Source organism: Amblyraja radiata, chromosome 7 (assembly GCF_010909765.2).
Source record: "Amblyraja radiata isolate CabotCenter1 chromosome 7, sAmbRad1.1.pri, whole genome shotgun sequence".
In the NCBI taxonomy this organism is placed as follows: domain Eukaryota; kingdom Metazoa; phylum Chordata; class Chondrichthyes; order Rajiformes; family Rajidae; genus Amblyraja; species Amblyraja radiata.
In genome coordinates, this window is record NC_045962.1 from 51,881,002 (window position 1) to 51,900,685 (window position 19,684).

At 42.8% G+C, this 19,684-nt stretch overlaps 1 protein-coding gene across 5 annotated transcripts in view; it reads right to left on the reverse strand.

The window, feature by feature from the left end:
* The window catches only part of als2 (alsin Rho guanine nucleotide exchange factor ALS2), a 92,314-nt gene extending 73,707 nt beyond the window's left edge, over positions 1–18,607 (reverse strand). For 4 of the 5 annotated variants that reach the window (XM_033024516.1, XM_033024513.1, XM_033024514.1 and 1 more), the window contains exons 1-5: positions 18,488–18,607; positions 13,440–13,526; positions 8,547–8,701; positions 4,786–6,096; positions 1,177–1,345 (exon numbers count right to left, since the gene is read on the reverse strand). In XM_033024516.1, coding sequence (XP_032880407.1) covers positions 1,177–1,345; positions 4,786–6,096; positions 8,547–8,701; positions 13,440–13,459 — 1,655 coding nt within the window. In that variant the 5' untranslated portion in view covers positions 13,460–13,526; positions 18,488–18,607. Of the gene's footprint in view, positions 1–1,176; positions 1,346–4,785; positions 6,097–8,546; positions 8,702–13,439; positions 13,527–18,407; positions 18,430–18,487 lie in introns of those variants that run through there. The other variant, XM_033024512.1, reaches the window with a different exon arrangement.
* Positions 18,608–19,684: the final 1,077 nt, after the last annotated feature.

Consider the following 19,684-nt stretch of genomic DNA (forward strand, 5'->3'; position numbering starts at 1 on the left):
AATTAGATGATCAAGTCTACTGGAGGGAAAATGGAAAATGTAATTTAATCTAGTGAAATGTGAGGCGATGCCTTTGGGGAATTGCAACAAGACATGGAGAATAAATATGGAGGGACAGAGAGACCTTGAGACATATACCAAAGGATATGAAGGTGGCAGGACAGGTCAAGATGTTTGATTAAAAAGCATAATTAAATGAAGGACAGATATAAGAGCAAGGAGATTATGCTATTACTAAATACTACTGAAGCTGGACCTACTGCATCCACCACTCATCACTATATTATAGCAAAAATGTTGGAATTGAGGAAATGCCAGGGCTGGAAAATTGTGGCTGTGAGGGAAAGATGCGATAAAATGGGATGTTATTCGCTGGAGAAAAGGATACTCAGGGAAGACTCAGTGAGATGTACAAATAGTGATAGAGGAACAGTTTCCCCGAGCAGGAGGGTCAACATCCAGAATGTATTAGTTAGGTAAAGGATTAGAGGGGATTTGAAGGTAGGGGTCCAGACGTTTCTGCCTGAAAGTATAGCAAGACCCAGAAACTGAGCACTTGAAAACTAAGGGCTGCAATCGTACAGTGCTGCAAAGTAGGTTTAGATTGTGTAATTCTTTCTAGTCTGGCACACCAGACGCACTGAATGGCCTCTTTCAGAGTCTTAAATATCTGATGATTCTATTGAATTAGGTCAACTGACAGAAGGACCAAAAGCAGCATGTGAAAAAAACTCTGGTTATGCAAAAATTGTTTGGGATCTGGACTGTAGTGCCGGGCTAAAGGGAGAAAGTAGGGGAGTGGCTGGGTGGATTATTTCTTGCATCAATCCATCATGGCACAAAGGGCAAATAGCCTCTTTCCATCTGTGGGTTTCTGTGATTCTGACTGTTCAGAAAGTCCTCCTTATTGTATCCAAATGGGGTATTCTCGCATTGTTCTAGCTGAACCACATCTGCCACGGTTTCCCCCCCCCCCCAATACTACTGTGCTCTGCAGCTTTTGGTCTCCTCCAACTTCCTGTGACACTATTCCTAGCACCCAAAGCAAACTAAAATATACATTTCTCCTTCATTAAATTGAGCCATGGCAAAGTCTGAAACAATGAATTAGGCAGCAAAGCTGAATGGGTTGTTCTTGGGAGTATCATGATCAGAGAGATCCGAGTTTAGTAGTACCTGGGCAGTACATCTCCATGACCCAGCTGGCCCTCTTTACCTCGTCCCCAGCTCCAGAGTTCGGACTGCAAGGAAGGAAAGTTTGTGTCGGTGTCGGTTCCTGGCGTTGGAGATAGGCTCACTTGTTTGATTCTGGCATGTCCTGCTTTCCTGAGAAGCCTTGGTGAAACTGAAAGGAAAAGGCACAATCAAGGTAAACACATAGAGCAGTGTTCATTACCCTGAAACTCCAAATCACTCCTGTATATTTGTGATTTTAAGCTTAGTTAAGTTCAATAGACCAGCTCCCATCTCCAATACCTTGCGTTCCTTTCACCATCCAATGTATAGGTAAACACACAACTGAATTAAATAGTCATTCTGAAATATTTCAGCCACTCAATATTGTATTTGACACTGTACATATTGTCTGAAGAACGGTTTCGGCCCGAACCGTTGCCTATTTCCTTCGCTCCATAGATGCTGCTGCACCCGCTGAGTTTTTCCAGCATTTTTGTGTACCTCCTAACAAGTACAGACTGGTTCATTTTACTGTGTAAGTTTAATAAACAATAAACCTGTTCTCTGATCCAATTCCTGCAATGCCCTTACTCATCAACATAGCTTGATCATACTTTAGTGCAACATATTTCCTTTCATGCACTGACTGACACTGTTAAATTATGTTTTATTACGAGGTTTGAACTTAACAAAGTATTAGAAAATAGTGTTAAATACATTCAGCATGATGCACTATCAGTCCTATTTATGTGAGTGGGGGGGGAGAGGGCACTGTGCTTCAGACATACTTGGACAGCAGGAGGCATTTTTGATTAATCCTTGCTTTCCCAAGTGCAGAATAACCTTATTCACCCCCCCCCTTGAATTTTTCCAATAACTCCCCACTACTAATTTTGGACTCACAAGCCAGTATTTACTTGACTTATCCTTGCTATCCTCCTTGTTTAAGGGTACTACATTTGCTGTCTTCCGGTCATGTAGCTAGCAAAGATTTAAAAACCCATCAGAGCCCCAGTGATAATCTTCATTTCACCTGGTTTACATCTCATCAAACTCCAGAGATTTACCCACTGAGACATTTAATACTTCCTTTCCAATGGCAACTTGTTCTGGAATTTCAACATCTCCTTCCCTGAATTCTTCCACTATAATGCTCTTCATCTTCGTGAATAGAGAGGATAAATAATAATTTAAGATATTGCCTACTAAATTTAAAATCTTGCCATCGTCTTCTCCACATACAAATTATCTGTTCTACATTCCTGTCAAGCCTCGTACAATCTCAGTTCTCCTTGCTTCCATTTGCTTCCTCTTGTTTTCTATGTCCCACCTTAAATGTTGTTTCAAAAGCCAGAGTTGGCATTGTGTATTTTTGCATGAATAGTTTTTGCAGTCTTTATTATCCTACAAAATTGATATACAATTTATGTATAAATTTTGTTTTTGTCTCTGTATGCCTATGATGGCGCTGCAAGATTTTCATTTTACCTGTACCTCACCATCTTGATGCATATCAACTTTACTTATTTTATTGCTATCATTGCTCTTAAATCTGATAGGTAAGGAAGGAGATATGGGGAACCATTCAAGGTACATTCCAGGACCTGTAGGCTTTGTGTCCCTACTCATCACCTTCTAACCTCTGTGTCCATCTTCATCCTCCTCTCCCTCAACCTGGTCCATCTGCTGCTGACCCTTTCCTTTCCTTTTTCTGTTTCCACCTTTAGACTTTAAGACATTACAGATGCAGTGCAGAAACAGGCCCTTCGGCCCACCGAGTCTGCGCTGATCAACATATACTAGAACTATCGTACACATTTAGGGCAGTTTTACAATTAACCAATTATAATTAAGCCAATTAACCTACAATCCTGTCCATTTTTGGAGTGTAGGAGGAAACCGGAGCACCCAGAGAAACTCCACATGGTCACAGGGAGAACGTACAAACTCCGTACAGAATGCACCCGTAGTCAAGATCGAACTCTGGTCTCTGGCGCTGTAAGGCAGCAATAATGCACCACCCGCCTGTGTCTCTCAACTCCAAGCTAGCCCTCCCTCATCTGCCCATCCTCCATCATCTGTCCTCGATCCACCTGTTACCCGAATGGCCCTGTCACTTTCCGTCCACTCTCCTCTTTATACTGACTACCTTCCCTCTCCACTTTGTTCTGATGCAGGATCTTGACCCATAATGTCAACAATTCCTTGTCAGGTGCTACTCAACCTACTGAGTTCCTCCAGCAGTTTGTTGGATCTCCATATTCCAGTATCTGCAGTCACTGTGTGTGTGTGTGTGTGTGTGTGTGTGTGTGTGACTCTCTCTCTATGATGTTGAAATCTGCCTTCTCCCAATTCAGGACCTTAATTTCCTGTCCTTTTCCATAGCTAGGACAGGTCAATTAAAGGAATGGTCAATATCTCCAAAATAATCCCCTGCAAGACTCCAACCACATTCCTGATTACAATCTCCATGATTAGGTCCAGGATAACCGCTATTCTTGAAGGACTATCTCTGTACTGCCCCAAAAGCACTCTTGAACACATTTTAAAAAATCAATTTCCTTGATGTCTTTCTCACTAAAATTGTATGTTGAAATCACCTACAAATATAACTCTTTTATTCTTGCACCCCTCTGATTTTATTACATTTTCTTCTTATTTTCTTTTGCGGGCGGCACACTGTGCAATGGTAGAGTTGCTGCCTTTGTAGCACCAGCTTCAATCCTGACTACGGGTACTATCTGTATTGAGTTCTCCCTGTGACTGTGTGGGTTTTCTCTGGGTGCTCCGGTTTTCTCCCACTTCCAAAGGCATGCAGGTTTGTAGGTTAAGTTGCATTGTATATTGTCCCAAGTGTGTAGAATAGAACTAGTGTACGTGTGATCGTTGGTCGGCGTGGACCGAAGGGCCTGTTTCCACACTGTATCTCTAAAACTAAAACTACCCGCTCCTTTACCTCTTGCTGACTTATAGAAGGCTTGTGATATATGCCCTGCACAGTGATTGCTTTTTAGCTCTACCTACATGGTCTTATTTGAAGAGATTTAATGGTTATCCTCCCTCTTTACTATTGTAATGGGCTTCTCTTATCCATCTCCCACATCGCACATGAAGATTCTGTTAACCATGATTTTTAACCATGTCTCTGTGATAGCAACAATACCATATTCTTACGAGTTTTTCAGCTCGCCTGCGTTATTAGTCAGAATCCTTGCAATAAAATAGACATGTTATTCTTATCCTGCCTCTCTATGGTCAGTCTACTGAACTGATTTGATTATCCTTCCATATTTGATAATAATCACCTCACCTCCACGCCCAAATTGTAAATCTATTCTGTGCCTCATTCCCCGACCAAATTAATGTTGTTGTCCTCAGTAGCATTTGCAACACCTCATCACAAGAATGATGGATACATGCTGGTTGAAATTGAAATATACAACAGATGGACATGAACAATTAATCTGTTAACCCAAGATCTCTACAGTCTACACCTGCCTCTGCTGAGATGCTGGGGGTTGTCCCTCTTGGTTCACTTGGACCTGATGACTCCCTAGAAAGAGTTCTCAACATGACTGAACCTTGCTTTTTGCTTTCAATTCTGTGTACCTTGAGATAGAAGCCCTGGCAGAGACAAGCGACGACACATGCCATCGGACCCTTGTTCACGGATATCCCCAAGGCTGAAGCTCTTCTTATCCGGCATGCTTTCCTCAGTTTTCATCCGCTCCTCCCTCGTCTCCTTGTGCTGGCTCACACCACTTGCTGTGCTACTGTCAATGCTGTCTGGTAGACTGGGAGACTGGTAGTAGTAGTTCACAACTTTTCTGAGAGAGAGGGCTTCGTAAGTGGCTGCTACCCTCTCCCCAACCACAGAGGCGCAGGAGACCACAAGGGTATTGAACGCGGAAGGAGAAGAAGATGAAGGGCTGGCAGGTCGAATGTCTTCCTCCTCTGACGAGTGCTGCGTACACGGAAGGGGTGTGCTTTTCACAGGGTCATCCTGCTGGGAAATGTCCGACAATTTTCTGAGGTAGTCCTGCACGGCTTTTTCATCTGGGAACTGAGAGCTCCTTGGTTTCAGGTTATTCACGGTCCCATTGGGCTCCAGGTGTGAATCGGGAGCACCACTCTGCTCTGCTTGCCTGGGATGCTGTGCTGGTTCCATCTGATTGACTGCATGGGGCAAATGTTCAGGCTGCTCCATATGAGGTAGCTCCATATGAGATTCTGCAGTCTGATTTGGAGGGAGAGAAGGGGACTGGTCTTGTGGGTCTGGGTGAGAGGGCCTGGGGTCGGGCTCAGAAAGCACCACACCTAAGGGGCAGTAGTGACTGTCAGAGATGATGACATGATCTTCCCTGTCGGTCATGGTCAGCAGCAGCTGGTGACAATGGTGGCACTTCTCGGAGCTCTGCCTCATCTGGTGGGGCGAAGGTCTCTGGACGAGCACCAGGCAGTGGTGGGCACCTGCGGCGATCTGCACCACCGTCCGGCCAGCCAGGTGCTCCAGTTTCTGAGGCTTGGCCACGGGGAATGTTGTGGCGACGAGCCCCAACTGGCAGCCACTCCCCCACGACCAGACCTCCCCCTTTGATGACAAGGCCAGTGTATGTAGCTCTCCGCAGGCAAGCTGCACTACCCGTGTCAGCTCGGGAGGACTGGTCTCTGGGTCCGAAATTGTAACCATGGTGGGTGTGGCGACCTGTCTCTGACCCTCAATGGCACACTGGCAGGACGAGTTCTCCCCCCACATGAATGCTACTCCATCCTTGGTCACTGCCCCGCTATGGTAGCTTCCAGCCGCCACGGTAACCACACGCAAACCAACCAAGGCCTGCTCCAGCATGGGGTCCACTGTCTCTCTGGCATCACAGTCCGATCTCCATGGGAGGTGCCCAAAACTGTAGACTTTGCCATCTGAAACGGAAGAAGATTTCAGCCATCAGTTTGTCGGAATAACTTGCATTTGTAAGGAAAATTGCTCCAAGTAATTAAACAGAAAACCAAGGCAGAAAATGGTTGGGGGGGGGGGGGGAGGGGATTTTGAGTTCAGGAGGTTGTTTTTTAAGATGTTCTTGGAGAGAAACGGGGTGGGAAAAGGAGAGGGTCAAGTTCATGCTACATTTATTGTCACATGCACCAATTGGTACAGTGAGATTTGAGTTACCAGTGTCATACCGTTGGCTGATGGCATGGTGGGCATTGGTAGGATGAGGGATGCATGATGCATGAGAAGCAAAGACTATATGGTCTACAAGCAGGGGAGAGGTTTGTCTTTGAAGGATGTTAGACAAATACAGTAAAATTCTGATAGTTCACACCTCAACTATTTGGAAATCCCAAAAGTTCAGTGTCTCACACACATAGGTTCTGGTTCCCACGCTGACTTGCAACTTCCAGAGTTCACTAGAAAATGTATTTTAAGATGCCATGCATCAGAAGAAGACAACAGTCAATTAAAAGTGTGTTGGTGTACTTCTGGAAATAACTTCCAATGGCCCAGAAAATCTGCCAGTCAGATACCATCAAAGTCCTGAGCTTGTTGGATCAAAGGAGCTTTACTGTAAAAAGGTGGGGATTGGAGGTTAACAGGTACCGTGGTTTTGGTTTGTCAAGGAAGGAAGATGACAAGAACATAAAAACAAGAATTGCATCATTTAGTTCCTCAAGACTTCAATATTCAATCATCTGTAAATCAACTTTGGCCATCTGCCTTTGATCCTTTTAAACCTTTGTCCAATGGAAAGCTAATGAAATGTGTTCAAATTCTATGCCCAAAACTCCTCGGGAGTTCTGGATTTCACTATTAGAGTCACAGAGCAATACAGAATGGAAACGGGCCCTTCGGCCCAACACATCCATGCTGACCCAGTTGCCTAGCTGAACTCATCCCACTTGCTTGTGCCTGACCAATTTCCCCCAACCCTCTCATCCACATTAATGTCCAAGAGTCTTTTTAAATGTAATTCTACCATATACCCACATATCTCTATGTAAATATAAGTTGCCCCTCAGGTCCCTTTTAAACTGTTCCTGACACACATTAAACCTTTACCATCTATTTTAAGGCTCCCCTCTGCTGGGGAATAGATTGTGACTATTCACCTTATCTATCCCCATCGAAATCTTAAAACTTCTATTTCACCCCTCAACCTCCTATGCTGCAGGGAGAAAAGAATCAACGCATCCAGCTTCTCCTTATAACTCAAACCTTCGGATCTGGTAACATTCACAAAAAACTTCTTTGCATTTACATATTCTTTGTATTTGAATATTTTTCATATGAGAAGCTGCCTCCTGACCATTTTTGAATAACTTTACTTTAAACTTTAGAGATACAGTGTGGAAACCGGGCCTTCGGCCCACCGAATCCGCTCTGACCAGCGATCACCCCGTACGCTAGCACTATCCTTCCCACTAGGGACATTTACAGAAGCCAATTATCCTACAAACCTGTATGTCTTTGAAGTGTGGGAGGAAACTACAGCAAACTGGATGACCCAGGTAGAACGTATGAACTCTGTACAGACAGCACCTGTCATTAGGAATCCACCCGGGTCTCTGGCGCTGTAAGGGAGCAACTCCACTGCTGTGCCACTGTGCCCCCCTCAGGAATGGGTGGACGAAGATGTTAAGGGCCTGTCCCACTTGCCGATTTTTTTCGGCGACTGCTGGCATAATTGACTGACGTATCAGGTCACCGAAAAATTTGCGGTGTGATGACGTTTGACGCGCGGTATTTTTTCAAGTGTCGCAACCTTTTTTTTTGTCGCCGCTGGATTTTGAAATGTTCAAAATCTTTTGGCGACACTGATATGACGCAGGCAGTCGCTGAAAAAATCGCCAAGTGCTTCCTTCCTTGCCACTTCATACCGCAGCCACTAAGCTAGTCTATCTTACTGTATGTTGGAAACTAGCAAATAGTTGATGGGAAGTTAAGCAAGCCCGTTTCATCTTTCCTTCTCCACCTACATCCTTGGTCCCTCCATATCTCCATTCTTCTCTCTCCCACTTGACTCATCTGCCAATTAATTCCTTCTCACATGGATCACCTTATCACTAGCTCTTGTCCCACCCCTTCGCTTCACCTCTTTCTACCAGCTACCTATTCCATCAGTCTGAAGATAAGTCCTGACTTGAAACACTGTCCACTTTCCTCCAGCTGTCGTGCTGAGTTCCCCCAGAAGTTTGTTTTTTGCTCTGCAGTCGGAGCGGATTCTGCAGTCCCTTGTGTCTCTTGGTTGACCTTTGTCAGATCCTCTTGTATTGGTGTTGTCTCTATTCTTCCCCCAGACCCCCATTCTGGAGCAAATCTTATAACCCACTTCACCATTATGTGTCTGATTTCTCCAGCCAGTTCCACTCACCTTCAGTCAGGAGCAATCCATGTTCTGTTCCCAGGGCAGCCTGCAACACAACCTTGCTGCCAAAATTAGGCAGCAGCTCTGGTATTCTAGAGCTATCATATCCTGTCCAAATGTGCACAATGCCTCGCTCCTGAGGACTCTCTTGCTCTTTCAGGCTGCACAACATTAAATAGAAACACATATTGAAATAGTTGCATTAAAAGCTGAACCATATTTATTTTATTAAGAAACTTTCCCTCCGGATATATTGTCTTTATTTCTTTCTTTCCTTCATTCAACCTGTAGTTTATTTTATTTCTCTCTACGAGGGCCAGCACATGGCTTGTGTATGTGAAAAACAATTTCTTGCCAATCGTTCTGCAGAAGCCTTTAATTGGCAGCTCAGATTAAACCAGCTTTGATCGGGAACCGCAGAAAGCAGGACTTAATCCTGACAGAGACCATGCAGCACTTAGCAGGGTATCTTTGCGGAAAGGAGCGATACTTCACACCTCCCCATCCCATGGCTCATCCTCTTCCTCTGACAGGCTTATCTAGATTTTGAGCCCATAACTTAGGTTAATAAATTCAGTGACTGGATGGACACTGGCAAATGTAGTTTCAAGTCGAAAGTATGAGGTTAATGCACTTTGGTAAAAAGAATCTAAAAGCTGATTAGCTAATATATGTGTACATTTTTATGGAAAAAGTTAGCATTTTCAAATATTTGGCGATGACAACCCAGGTGACTTTCCTGTGCCCAGCACATAGATATATTCATGAAGACTCACCAGTGCCTCTACTTTCTTAGAAATCTGAAGAGATTTGGCACATAACTGAATGCTGTAATAAACTTCGACAGAAGCACTATAGAAAGTATCCTAACTGGTTGCATTAGCCTGATACAGCAATTTCAATGGACAGGAATGCGAGGCCACAGAGAGTGGTGAATTCAGACCAGTCATAGAACACCAGGTGGCTATGGAGAGCTGGCTGAGAAGAGGTGATGAGCCCTGGGCAGATCCACTATGATCATATTATGGCAGGCATGCTTGAGGGCTAGTGGTAGTTTCCTGATCCTATTTTATGTTATTTTGTTCTGACTCGCACTGAGCTAATACTTAAACAAAGATGTGTCAACGCCACACTGGATGACTTAGTCCTTAAACCACAATGGATCAATGTGATTAACATCAGTAAGTTGTTGTGAAATGGCAAATTTCCCCTTTCAGACTATTATGTATTTTGGCAACTCTTTGTGCCACTTCAGATTTTAGAGTAATCTATACAATGGCCTGGTAAAGACCAAGCTTGAAATATTGCCTACAGTTCTGGGAAGGAGTGTGGTCACATATACAAAAAATGTACAGTTTGAAGAACGTAAACAACCTGAGATGGGTTACAGTGGAGATTGACAACAACCTGGGATTGGTTACTCTGGTGAGACTGGACGTTGTGGAATTGATTATGTGGAAAGGTGAAGACCACCACCAACAACCTGGAGTGCCTTTAATAGTGACAAGGAGTTTTAGCTAGTAAAATAACAAGCCTGGATAGTAACTTTTTGCATTCAATGGATCATCCTTTGTATTTTCAGTTTCATACTTTAGTTAGAATACACCACATCTCCTCCAACCCTCCCCTTTCAGCATTTTGAAGGGACAGTTCACTTCATGTCTCTGTGATCTACTCTTCATTCTCGCCAACTACTACCTTCTTGCACTTTTGCAAGCAACTGCAGAAGTTGTAACACTTGTATTTTTGCTTCTTCCCTTTTCACCATTCAAATCCTTTTTCATGTGAAGCAGTAATTCCCTTGCACTGCATCTGGATCTCACATTGTAGACTCCTCATTGGAGAAACCAAGTGCAGATTGAGTGACTGATTTGCAGAGCACTTGCATTGAGTCCGCAGGTACCACCCTGAGATCCCTGTAGCCTGCCACTTTAATTATCTGTCCTACTCTCATTTTGATCCATTTGTCTGTGGCCTCCTGCACTCTTGCAACTAGGCCCAAGGCAAGCTTGAGAAACAACAGCTCATCTCCCTCCTCTCCATGTTGGGAATCAATGTAGTACTTCAAGTAAATTGCTTTCTCTGGCTGTGACAAAAGGGACTGATCATCCATCTGCAAGATTAACTCAATGTTTCTCTCACCATTTGCAAGCCGTGAACTGCTCGACATGTCCAGCAGGAATGCATTTCATATCCCTTACATTAGCGATGTTACAAAACTTCAGCAGCGCAGCAGTTCTGCCACTGGCCATGTGCGCGACTTTGGCGTCTTTGAGGGGGGGGGGGGGGGATGGGGACGACAGGACGGGATTAAATCCAGTTTTCTACTGCCTGTCGGCGGCGGATTTCCTCGGGCTGCTAGCTGCTGAAGAATAATTGATCGGACTTCTCTTCTCGCAAGAACGGGACAAAACAAAGGGTAAGTCGTGTATTTTACATATAAACTTGCTTCTTGGGATGGCTTTAATCTAATTTTACGTTACGAAAATGTTACTTGGGCCCAATAAGAACCGGCAGTGTTTTTCCTGCCGATATGGGGTTCAAATTCACCGCAAATGCAACGTTCCATACGATCGCGTTCCAGAAAAACCCACTCGCAAGATTATTTAAATGCTTTTTTTGGACAATCATGTCATAAGAGCATCTAAATCGTCTATATTTTGTGTTATTGTCTATCCAGTCAATATTTTAATACTAAATATCAGTTTTAGTCCCATGTTGTGTGCAAAAAAAAAAAGAATTTTGATTATATTGAGTGGATGTTTCTAGATTAATTTATGGGAATTAAACATTAAACTCCTTCCATCTGGGATATAAATTCATGACAGTGAGATTTAAAAATCATGTTATATTGTGAAGCCTTGTGTGAATGGGATTAGTTTGTTATTTGGATATTTAGGCAATTAAAAAAAAGTCCTTTTCTTAAGAAATGGAATCTACAGGACATTCTTAATGGGAAAGTAGTGGGCAGAAAGGCATGTCATGCGTGGTTTGAAGAGCAAAAACTTGTAATTTACAATGCCAAAATTGAAAAGTTGAGGAGAAACAGGGTGTACAGAGTTGCTTATTGGTTACAATCTGAGGAGTATGATGATGCTACTGATTATGATATGCCAATGTACCAGCTGGCCACTGATCTTCTCCATAAAGACTCGGTCTATTGCTAGAAATTGTAATTTATTTACCTATCTGTTACGGACTTACAGCATATAATACAATAATATTAAAATTCTGATCTTGAGAATATCACATTTTTGAATTTCACGGCAGTCTGGATGTTTATTACTATTTACAACCATATAACAATTATAGCATGGAAACAGGCCACCTCGGCCCTTCTAGTCCGTACCGAACACTTATTCTCCCCTAGTCCCATCTACCTGCACTCAGACCATAACCCTCCATTCCTTTCCCGTCCATATACCTATCCAATTTGTTTTTAAATGATAAAATCGAACCTGCCTCCACCACTTCCACTGGAAGCTCATTCCACACAGCTACCACTCTCTGAGTAAAGACGTTCCCCTTCATGTTACCCCTAAACTTCTGTCCCTTAATTCTCAAATCATGTCCTCTTGTTTGAATCTTCCCTACTCTCAATGGAAAAAGCTTATCCACGTCAACTCTGTCTATCCCTCTCATCATTTTAAAGACCTCTATCAAGTACCCCTTAACCTTCTGCGCTCCAAAGAATAAAGACCTAACTTGTTCAACCTTTCTCTGTAACTTAGTCGCTGAAATCTAGGCAACATTCTAGTAAATCTCCTTTGAACTCTCTCTATTTTGTTGACATCTTTCCTATAATTTGGCGACCAAAATTGTACACTATACTCCAGAATTGGTCTCACCAATGCCTTCTACAATTTTAACATATAAATGTAATGACACAACGGTCAATTTTGTAATTAACTACAATTAGGTAATTAACTAATTATATGCTTTAATTTCAGGTCATCCAAGTAAGATGTTTTATATTTGTTTCAGAATGCTTCAATCTATAATAACTGAAATTTTCATTCAGTTCTCTTAATTTTTAAGAAAGTTATGGGCTTTTGACTGTCCTCGATCACAGCTTTTGTGTTGTCAATGGAAAAGCAATAGGGAACAAGATGCTAATTTCCGAGTATGAAAATGGCCATAAATGTTTAAATACTGAAGATATGAAAGTGAATTAGATGTCAAATTAAACTTATTTTTATGCTTTATCTGATGGGAAAAATTGCAGACTTGATTTTTTAAATCTCAAAATTTTGAAACATTACTACTTACATTTCGTTGTTTGTGTTCCAACTTTTGTAACTGTCCTCTTGTCTCTGTTCTATCTCCCCAACAACCTCTTTTAGCCCATTGACCTGATGACCTTGTGCACAACAAAACTCAGAACAACTGTTGCCCAATCAGAGGTCCCTTTGTCTCATCCATCCTTCCCTTACCCACCTGCAGCTTGAGACTAACTTGCTTTCCCTCCTCCCAGTTACGCTGGAGATTCTATGACTTGAAACATTAGCTCTGCTTCTCTTTCCACAGATGCTGGCTGGCCTGCTGATTAGCCCACACCGCCCTGTCCATACTCATTTCGCTTCTACTATTGGAAAGAAGGTACATGAGTCAGAGAACCATTACCTACAATTTATTCCCATCAACCATCAGATTCTTGAACCGTATTGCACAATCCTAACAATCTTAATCCGTATTGCACAATCCTAATCCTTTTTTTTTTTTACACAGGATGATGAATGTGTGCAAATGGCTGTCCATGAGGAATAGGGACTAAAAGAGAAAAGGACAAAGGTATGGGGGTTTAGGAACTGTATCTTTGGCGTTGGGTATATTTCCCCCAGTGTCTTTTCTAATGCCTCTTGATCCAGATAAAATAAAGCACTCTGATGCAAGAGTTACCTTGTGTCCTGCTCAGCCATTAATAGGTGTTTCCCTCACCACTGTCCATTGCAGTCCAGCTCTTCATTAACTTCCATGGGGATGAACCTTAAGACAAGAAAGAATTAATCAAATAGAACAAATCACCATGTTCATGACACCCATCATCATCTTTGCTGGCCTCATGCTCATGAAATTGCGAACCATTTAAATACTCATCCATGTCCCCATTTGACACTGAAAACAGGTACTTTTCCCACTCCCTCCATTATCTGCTTCCAGAAAAATAATAAATAAGCCGGAAAGGGCACAGAAAAAATATATGAGAAAGTAAAGCTGGGATGGGTGAAAAGAAGATATTGCCAGGATTCGAGGGCGTCAAGTGAGTTACCAGTTCTAATTTGTCTCTGTCAAGAGTCAAGAGTGTTTTATTGTCACATGTCCCAGATAGAGCAATGAAATTCTTACTTGCTGCAGCACAACGGAATATAGTACATAACGGGTGAAAAGAAGTTCAGTGTGTATATATACACATGCACACACATACTCAATAATTAAATAAATATAGTGCAAGCATAGTAATAGTCTGTTGCAGTTCAGAGCTTAATTGTTGTCGAGTTTATTTGTAGTCGTGATGGCTGTAGGGAAGAAGTTGTTCCTGAACCGGGACGTTACAGTTTTCAGGCTCCTGTACCTGAGTGTGTGGCCAGGATGGTGTGGGTCTTTGATGATGTTGGCTGCCTTGTTGAGGCAGCGACTTCGATAGATCCCTTTGATTGGGGGGAATATACTGTGTGAGATGCTCAGGCCAAATGCTTTTCATGTTTTACTATTAAACTGCAAGTTGTTCATTCACCACCACCACCATGTTGACTGATAAGCTTAACCAACTTCTTTCCACAGTCTGACTTTTCCAATCTACCTGATAGACCTCCCATTATTGTATTATCCAAGTCCTACCTTGCACTAATTTCAATTTTGTTTTTGGTTTATTACTGTCATGTGTACAGTAAAATGCTTTTGTTTGCATGTTATCCAGTCGAGTCAAATCTTACTATACATGAATACAATCAAGTAGTACTGAAGTACAACAGGTAGTATAAAGATAAAAAATACCAGTGTAGAATATAATGTTACAGATCGAAAAAACGGCCACGATCTGCCAGATTACACCCCAGATTAAGGGAGAACCATTCTGTAGTCTGAATTTACTTCTTGAGGAAGTAGAGATATTGAACTGCTTTCTTGGCCATAGTAATAATGGCTTATAACCTTCTGCTCAATGATCTACATTGGTTCTTGAACCCAAAGTGACTTCATTGTCAAATTCCAATCCTTGACATTTAGTCTGCCTAACACTGTAATTATCTTGTAGTTTCAACCTACTGATGTGTGTTTTCCATCAGCTGGCTCCTCTTGTTCATCCATTCCTTCCTATAACACCAACACTGACAACCATATTTGTGTTCCAAAGGCCTAGTGATTCCTTCCCTAAGCTTCTTTCCCGTCACCTCCATGAAACTGGACTCATTGAGTCACTTAATCTATTCTACCACTGTCAAATGATGTCAGAGTATGCAAAATTAATTATTGAGTCCCAATTAAAACCAGTTAACAGAACACACGTTATCATCTTTCACAGTTTCATGATCTATTTAAAAAATATCACCTTAGTTGAATGACATCTTTATCTGCTCTTAAACTCCTCTATAAGCAACAAGAAAACTGTGGAAAATCAAAACTCTGGAGTACAATAGACAATAGGTGCAGGAGCAGGCCATTCGGCCTTTCGTGCCAGCATCGCCATTCAATGTGATCATCCCCAATCAGTACCCTGTTCCTGCCTTCTCCCCATATCCCCTGACTCCGCTATTTTTAAGAGCCCTATCTAGCTCTCTTGAAAGCATCCAGAGAACCTGCCTCCACCGCCCTCTGAGGCAGAGAATTCCACAGACTCACCACTCTCTGTGAGAAAAAGTGTTTCCTCGTCTCCGTTCTAAATGGCTTACTCCTTATTCTTAAACTGTGGCCCCTGGTTCTGGACTCCCCCAACATCAGGAACATGTTTCCTGCCTCTAGCGTGTCCAAACCCTTAACAATCTTCTTAGGGCACTCTGGGCAACTTCTTTGAGCACTCTGGGCAAACCCTTTCTACCTAACCACGCCTTCTAGCCAAGTTGTTCCAATATAGTTACTGCAGCATCTTCTGACAATGTGGAAAATTACCCAGAAATGTGTCTGGGACAAATGACAATAAAACACTCTTGAGTCTTAAAAATCCTTGACCTAGTATATTTCACTAGGAGCCCACGTGAAACGGAAGTCAATGAGCATCAAGGTGAAAACTCTCCCAATGGTGTCATACCTCACAACTTCCCTGGCCAAAGAAGCAGGTTAGACATTAGGTATCCTACAGTGGGTAACTTACTTCCACATATTCCAAAGCTTCTCCATAATCTGCTTGACACAAGAACAGATTGCAGTGGAATACAGTATATGAAGGAACTGCAGGTGTTGGTTTAAACCAAGTATAGACACTAAAGAGTCTTGACCCGAAATGTCACCCATTCCTTCTCTCCAGAGATACTGCCGCTGAGTTACTCCATGATTTTGTGTCCATCTTTGCAGTGGAATACTCTCCACCTGTCTGCAATTCAAGCAATGGTAACCACGTTTAACAATACAGGACAAATTAGCCTGCTTGAGTGTTATCCCATGTACTTCCATGAACATTTATTGCCACAGTCACTGTGACATTGTGACTGGTTATTACCAATGAAAGGTTTTGTTGCCATTTGTTATGACTGCAATGAATTTTCATTTATCTCATACTTATAACCTCTAATTTCCAAAATTATTTGATAAATCATGGCATAGAAGACAAATAACTAAGATCAATGTATATGAAGGCAGGAGTCAGCTGGCAAACAGAATGCAAAAACCGCTCATACTGGCAAAAGATGTTGACTACATTCGCAATTATATAAACACTTTGGACTCTAGAATTGGAAGCACCATTACTGTACCACCATATTAGTTGCATAGAAACTTGTTCAGACCTTACTTTGGAAGTGTTGTGTTTTCCAAATTATAAAATATAAATATACTGAGAAGAGGGAAGAAGATTCACAACAATGATACCAGCACTCAAAGATTATAAAGCTGCAGAGGTTGAACAAGCCAGAATTATTTTCTCCAGAAAGGCAAAATAAATGACCAAGTAAAAATGTTTAAGGTTGAGAAAATAATTGATAGGGTAGATGTGGAGAACATTTTTCCAGGAGTAGAATGAGGAGGGAAGGGGTGATGCGGAAAGACAATACAAAATTAGAGCCCATTAATGTGAGAAATAAAAACTCAGTACTGTTGTAACAAACTAGCCACTTCTGCTTTTTTAACAGCCAATTATCTCTATAACGGTGACTCTATAATTGTCTCAGCCAAATAACGATAATTCCTATTCTTGGTCAGCAGTGCCCTACAGATCGTATCCAAGCACCTCCAATCCTGCGATCTGCACACCCCATCCCAGGAGAAATTATAAAACCACAATTCCATCAGCCCTGCCTACTCCATCCGCTGTGAACAGATCTTGCTGTATTGCTCTCGCACACCAGCTTCACTCCCCTATTGAAACCAACAGCAGATCCACATCAGCACAATTACATCAGCCCACCCTGATCCTCCAGTCAAAACATGGTGAAACACAATAGAAAAAGTTTTCCTGTTGCCCTCCCCTGTTTGGTTTGTACTTGCAATGCTGCAATATTTAAACAATAATGATTATATCCTATCCCTGCATCAATATTAAACAAATCCAGATTGTACAGTGTAGAGTACCAGGGCTCATAACTAGTAGAGTTTTACACTGGCTGAATATATATTCTCACACTCACTACACATTCTTCCTCTTGCTGACACCAACCATGTTTGATGGAAGCTTTACACTGCCTCACTCTGTAGCTAACCCATTCTGTCCCTGTCCTATGATGTTTGTACTGGGACAGTGCAGAGAGAGATCATATTTAATTTTATTCTCGGGTCTTTATCCCCAGGCCCCATGTTTTCCCTGCTCTGAGTGTTTGAGTAGGCAATGTAGAGGCAGCTGTATATCATACCAAAAGTTTGCTATCCTTGATCTGAGTGATTGAGGGGGAAGTGCACGGCGTATATCACCTACATTCTACTGTTTCATAAGAATTTAATGAAACACACAATCTCACACTCACTGACACACAAATTTCCACACTTGCTAACACACAGTTCCACGCTCGTTGACAGATATACTCTCACACACATACATTTCCACATTATGAAACACACATTCTCACTCACTGACACATATGGATTCTCACACCTGCTGACACATACATTCTCACACTCTGACACTGCCCCACTTTTGCTAACATGCACTGACACGTTTCACACTTGCTAACACACACACTCCCACACTCTGACACACGCCCGTTCCCATACTCATTGGCACACCCACATTCTCAAATTTGCTGATACATATTTTTTCAATCAGATTCATATTCCTTCACTTGCTGACACACACACACATTCTCACAGTCACTGGCGTGCACACATTCTCACACTCATTGACACAGACATTTCACACTCGCTGACACATGCACATTTTCAGAGACACACACACACATTCCCACAATCTCTGACACAGACTCTGGCACACACGATCTCACACTCGCTGAGCCATCACGTCAAACACTGACTGACACGCACACGACCTCACTCCCACGGCCGCATACACACTCGCACACTCTGGAACACGCAGTCTTCAACTGGCTGACATCACGTTCAAACACTGACTGAGACACACACATTCTCACATGAACACACACGATCTCATTCACGCTGACACATAACGTTCAAACACTCGCTGACACACACGATCACGTACTCGCTGACACGGACCCATTCTCACGCACACTACCCCACACTCACTCGTTGATCCTGGCACAGACTCACTCGCCCGTCACTGTTACACTGATTTCCACGCGTCGTTGATGCTGAGCCCTCTCCGCCCTCTCCCTGGACTTTGGCCTCACCTTCGGCCCATCGTCGGCGCCATCTCAGCTCCACCACCGGCTCCGGCTTGGCAGCGCGGCCTACACGGGGGCCGGTGCGGACCAGAACACACGGACACGCGTGCGAAACGCGTTTCGAAATGAGGAGAGAAAGGAGAGACAAGAGAATGTGATTGTCTGAAGAAGGGTTTCGGCCCGAAACGTCGCCTATTTCCTTCGCTCCATAGATGCTGCTGCACCTGCTGAGTTTCCCCAGCAATTTTGTGTACCTAAGAGAATGTGATTGCTTGAATCTTAAGGTAAAAACAAACTGCTGTTCCTCCAGGGAGTAGTCGAAAGAGAAACAAAGGAGCACGCTAAACGAAAGTTTAAAAAGAGTCGTTTGATTTGGAGAGCGAGTAAAACACGAAAGAGAAATTCCAGCTGGGTTACACACTGTTTTGGTGTTAATCGAAACCTTACATTGTATCAGTATCTCTGTTGCTGGGTTACATTGTATGTTACTCTGTTCTGGATTACTAGCATTTATAGCACCGAGTCCTTCACCACAGACACCCTGCATGCAGGTCACCATGAACCCGAAACTCAACAGGATTATTTGCACAAATACCATTGCTAAAGGCGGACCAGAGGAAGGGTATCGTGTGGTAAGCGATTTATCTCCTGATATCCCAAACGTTTTCCATCTTCTGTAAAATATGGTGCATGATAAACGAATCAAGTGCTTTAGCATGGATGGTGTCAATCTGTTGTTGGAGCAGCATGCATCAAGGTAAGTGGACAATATTTCCTCATGTTTCTGACCCGTCTTCCAAAACCGCTACCATCCAGATCTAGTGCTTTCTGTGCGGAGTTTTCATGTTCTCCCTATGACTGCTTGGGTTTCCCCCAGGTACTCTGGTTTGCTCTTACATGCCAATATGTGCAGGTTGGTGGGTTAATTCGTAACAGTTATTGCCCCTGTTGATTGTTGATAGAATCTGAGAGGGGCTGATGATAATGTGGGGGAGAATAAAATGGGGTTGGGTAGAATAAGGAGGAAGGGTACTTCGTGGTCAGCATGGATTCAGTGATGGATTCGGGGCATGATTCTCCACACTTGTTTTTCCTTTCACAGATGCCGATGAGTCTTTCCAGCAACGTTTTTACTTTAGAATTGTGTAAGTTTCGTCTTTAGTCTCCATTCACTAGAAATTCTTCATTTTTGCCGTACTAAAT